This window comes from Lycium barbarum, chromosome 12 (genome assembly GCF_019175385.1).
Source record: "Lycium barbarum isolate Lr01 chromosome 12, ASM1917538v2, whole genome shotgun sequence".
In the NCBI taxonomy this organism is placed as follows: domain Eukaryota; kingdom Viridiplantae; phylum Streptophyta; class Magnoliopsida; order Solanales; family Solanaceae; genus Lycium; species Lycium barbarum.
In genome coordinates, this window is record NC_083348.1 from 62,071,289 (window position 1) to 62,075,817 (window position 4,529).

The window sequence follows — 4,529 nt, forward strand, 5'->3', positions numbered from 1 at the left end:
CATGTCTGTTTGGATGACTTCCAAGACACTGCCCCTCCACCTATGGTAAAAACGTATCCACTTGTGGATTTAGTTTCAGTTGAACCGGTGATCCAATTTGCATCACTGTATCCTTCAATAACTGCAGGATACCTGTTGTAATGCAAAGTAAAGTTTTGAGTATGTTTCAAATACCCCAAAACTCGTTTCATTGCCAGCCAATGATTTTGATTGGGATTACTAGTGTAGCGACTTAGTTTACCTATTGCACACGCAATAACAGGTCGCGTACAGTTCATGATATACATCAATCTTCCCAACACTCTGGCATAATCCAATTGAGAATGACTTTCACCTTTATTCTTAGAAAGAGCAAGGTTCATATCAATTGGTGTCTTTGCAACTTCAAAATCCAAATACTTGAACTTTTCAAGTATTTTTTTCAATATAATGAGATTGAGACAATGCTAGACCTTGAGGAGTCTTATGGATTTTAATTCCCAAAATTAAATCGGCAACTCCTAAGTCTTTCATATCAAACTTACTAGCAAGCATGCGCTTAGTAGCATTTATGTTAGCAATGTCATTACTCATTATCAGCATATCATCCACGTACAAACAAACAATGATGACGTGGTTCTGAGTGTTCTTAATGTAGACACATTTATCACACTCATTTATCTTGAATCCATTTGACAGTATCGTATGGTCAAATTTTGCATGCCACTGTTTGGGTGTTTGTTTTAGTCCGTAAAGAGACTTAACAAGTCGACACACCTTTTTTTTTTCCCGGGAACTACAAACCCTTCGGGTTGTCCCATGTAAATTTTTCCTCCAATTCTCCATTTAAGAAGGCTGTTTTCACATCCATTTGATGGATTTCAAGACCGTATACGGCGGCTAACGCTACTAACACCTAAATAGATGTAATCCATGTTACCGGCGAGTATGTATCAAAGTAATCAAGACCTTCTCGTTGTCTAAACCCTTTAACAACTAGTCTTGCCTTATATTTATCAATAGTGCCATCAGCTCTCATTTTTCGTTTGAAAATCCATATGGAACCTAAGGGTTTATTCCCTGGAGGAAGATCATCCAATTCCCAAATATGGTTGTTCAATATGGATTCTATCTCACTATTGATTGCCTCTTTCCAAAATTGAGCTTCCAATGAAATTTTCCAACAAAAATGTTAGAAATTCTGGTCTAAAGGAAGTAGACGTCCTTTGGCGTTTGCTGCGTCTTGAATTTTCCTAATCAGGAACATTTTCCTTTTTTTCTTCTCGAGGTCGTTTAGATTCTTTGATAGAAGACTCACATTCCTTTTTATACAGATATATGTTTTCAAAGAAGCCAATATTATCTGATTTAATTACCGTATTCACCTGAATTTCGGGATTTTCTGATTTTTGAACCAGAAATCGATATGCCTTACTATTTGTGGCATAACCTATGAAAACACAATCAACGATTTTAGGTCCTATTTTTACCCTTTTGGGTTTAGGAACTTGCACCTTGGCCAAACACCCACACACTTTGTAGTATTTCAAATTGGGCTTTCTTCCTTTCCACTTTTCGTATGGAATAGATTGTGTTTTGCTATGGGGTACTCGATTGAGTATTCGGCTAGCTGTTAGGATAGCTTCCCCCCACAAGTTCTGGGGTAAATCAGAACTTATTAACAGGGCATTCATCATCTCTTTTAGTGTTCTATTTTTCCTTTCCGCAATTCCGTTGGATTGTGGCGAGTAAGGGGCAATTGTTTGATGAATAATGTCATATTCTAAACATATTTGTTCAAAAGGAGATTCATATTCACAGCCCCTATCACTCCTTATTATTTTAATCTTTTTGTTAAGTTGAGTCTCAACTGCAGTTTTGTACTGCCTGAATGATTCAATTGCTTCATCTTTACTATTAAGTAAATAAATGTAGCAATATCGTGTACTATCGTCAATAAAAGTTATGAAATACTTCTTTCCACCGCGAGATGGGATTGACTTCTTGTCACAAATCTCTGTATGGATTAAGTCTAAAGGACTTGAATTTCTTTCAACTGACTTATAAGGATGTTTAACATACTTAGATTCAACACAGATTTGAAATTTTGATTGATTGCATTCAAACTTAGGCAATACTTCCAAACTAATCATTTTACACAAGGTCCTATAATTGACATATCCTAAACGTGAATAACATAAATCATTTGACTCAAGGAAGTAAGACGAAGCAGAAACTTTATTATTATCAACGACCATTATATTCAGTTTGAAAAGGCCCTCTGTGAGGTAACCTTTTCCTATGTGCATCTCGTTCTTACTTATTACAACCTTGTCAGAAACATAAACACACTTAAAACCGTTCTTCACTAGAAGTCCGGTAGATACTAAATTTTTCCTAATTTCAGAAACATGACAGACATTGTTGAGAGTCACCTCCTTGCCATAGGTCATCTTCAGCAGTATCTTTCCATAACCTTCAATCTTGGCCGTTGCAAAATTTCCTATATATATTGTCTCGTCGGGCCCGACGAGAGCATATGAAGCAAAGGCTTCTCTAACAGCACAAATGTGGCGAGTGGCGCCAGAGTCAATCCATCACTCCTTCAGATTTCCCACTAGGTTGCACTCAGACAACATAGCGCACAAGTCATAAACTTCCTCGTTTGTTTCAACCATATTAGCCTGACCCTTCTTCTTATCCTTTTTCGAAGCACGACAGTCTGTATCTTTGTGTCCGATTTTCCCACAATTGTGGCAGTTTCCCTTGAATTTCTTCTTGTTGGGATAGTTCCTTAATCCCGATGCCTTTTTCCTCTTTTTCAGATTCGTTAGGGCAGTTTCAACACTATGTGCTCCCCTTATGGTTGATCTTCCATTAGCCTTCTTCTCCGCTGCCTTGTTATCTTCCTCGATTCTCAACCAGACGATGAGACCTTCCAGTGTCATCTCCTTTCGCTTGTGTTTCAAGTAATTTTTGAAGTCCTTTGTTGTTGTTGTTCCATGAAGGAGGCAACTTCTCTATCACTGCCGCAACTTGAAACTCGTCACTAATAACCAAACCTACAACAAACAATATGTAAGTAATGACACCCTTAATACTTTTGACAGAAGTATTAATTAGACTTATACCTTCAGCGAGGAGATCGTGGATGATAACATGCAATTTTTGAACTTGAGTATCAATAGACTTGCCATCTACCATTTTATAGTCTAGGAACTTGACAGCGATAAGCTTCTTTAATCCGGCATCTTCAGTTTTATATTTCTTTTCCAACGCATCCCATAGTTCTTTTGATGTTCCCACATTACTATATACGTTGTAAAGATTATCCTCCAGTCCGCTAAGAATATAATTCTTGCATAAAAAATCTGAGTGCTTCCAAGCCTCAGTTACAACAAAACGTTCATTCTCAGGTGTTGATTCCGGCAGAACCGGAACGACCTCCTTAATAAAATTTTGAAGGCTTAAAGTAGTTAAATAGAAAAACATTTTTTGTTGTCATTGTTTGAAATCAATCCCGGAGAATTTTCCGAGCTTCTCTGCCGGAGCCGGTGCTGGTGCAGTACGACTGGAGGACGCAACATTGCTCGTAGAACCAACCAAGGGGGTTGGTGTGGCAGTAGCAGTAGCATTCAAATTTGGAGTTAGGTCTCCCATTTCTGTCGCAAACGAAACAACAGAAAACTTTAATAAACGGTGAAGTTTTTAAATCTTCGAACCGTATTAGTTTTGACAACAACAAATATTATACACAACGGTGAAGATTTTATTTCTTCAAACCGAATCAAGTTTACACAAACAGAATTAAAAAAAAACTTCAAATCAAATGCAAGAAATTGTATGTTGTATACTTGATGAAGTTTTTATATATTCAAATCAAGTACTCAAATGAGTAGAAAGTTATGAAAACTTTAAGCTCAACTGGAGTAGAAAATTCGAAGATTTTAGTCTCCAAACAACATACAAGTTCGTTATATCCAAACAACAAACATACAAATTTCTTTTTATTTCTGGAAAGCACTGTTATTTCTTAAAGAAAAACACTTTTTTTTCCTTTTCTTTCTGATAACGTTCTGTAATATCCAAACAAAAACAGATGAACACAGAAATAATTCGTAAATTCCTTAAGCTTGTTGGTAAAACTGTGTTCAGAACCGTAGGAAACAGAAACCAAAAACTAAAAAAAAAAAAAAAAAAACAGAAACTAAAAGAAAACAAAAACTGCGTAAAGTTGGAAAAAATCGCAGAAACAAAGAAATATCCGAGACCACAGAATTCAGTGTGTGTCCTTAAGGAATTTAATCCCCTCACTGTACCCGAGGTTATGGATTACTTCCTCCCAGGATAAAACGGATATACCTGTCGCAGGAGTAGCGGCACCTCAAACGCCTATGACTTCGATGAACTCAAATAAGGCAACGAACCACACAGAGAGACTCGATAGTTTTATTTCAGAAAAGAAGAATGCAGAATTTGCAATGCAGAAAAAAATTTCAGTAGTCGAAAAATGAGGCATTGCCTGAGCTTATATAGCCGCGAAAAAACCC

The 4,529-nt window shown here is 36.8% G+C and overlaps 1 protein-coding gene across 1 annotated transcript; it reads right to left on the reverse strand.

The window, feature by feature from the left end:
• Positions 1 to 2,576: 2,576 nt before the first annotated feature.
• Positions 2,577 to 3,639, reverse strand: LOC132624313 (uncharacterized). The gene is made up of 4 exons (XM_060339114.1): positions 3,583 to 3,639; positions 3,111 to 3,426; positions 2,902 to 3,041; positions 2,577 to 2,795 (listed from the first exon to the last, which is right to left on the reverse strand). Exons 1-4 carry the CDS (start codon positions 3,637 to 3,639, stop codon positions 2,577 to 2,579), a joined length of 732 nt encoding a protein of 243 aa, XP_060195097.1.
• Between the last annotated feature and the right edge of the window lie 890 nt (positions 3,640 to 4,529).

Excerpts from the sequence above, each read along its gene's own strand:
- LOC132624313 (XM_060339114.1), bottom strand. The coding sequence starts at position 3,639 with ATGGGAGACCTAACTCCAAATTTGAATGCTACTGCTACTGCCACACCA. Across the intron at positions 3,427-3,582 it reads CTGCCACACCAACCCCCTTG|GAGGTCGTTCCGGTTCTGCC; the intron begins GTTGGTTCTACG and ends AATTTTATTAAG. Across the intron at positions 3,042-3,110 it reads CCACGATCTCCTCGCTGAAG|GTTTGGTTATTAGTGACGAG; the intron begins GTATAAGTCTAA and ends TGTTTGTTGTAG.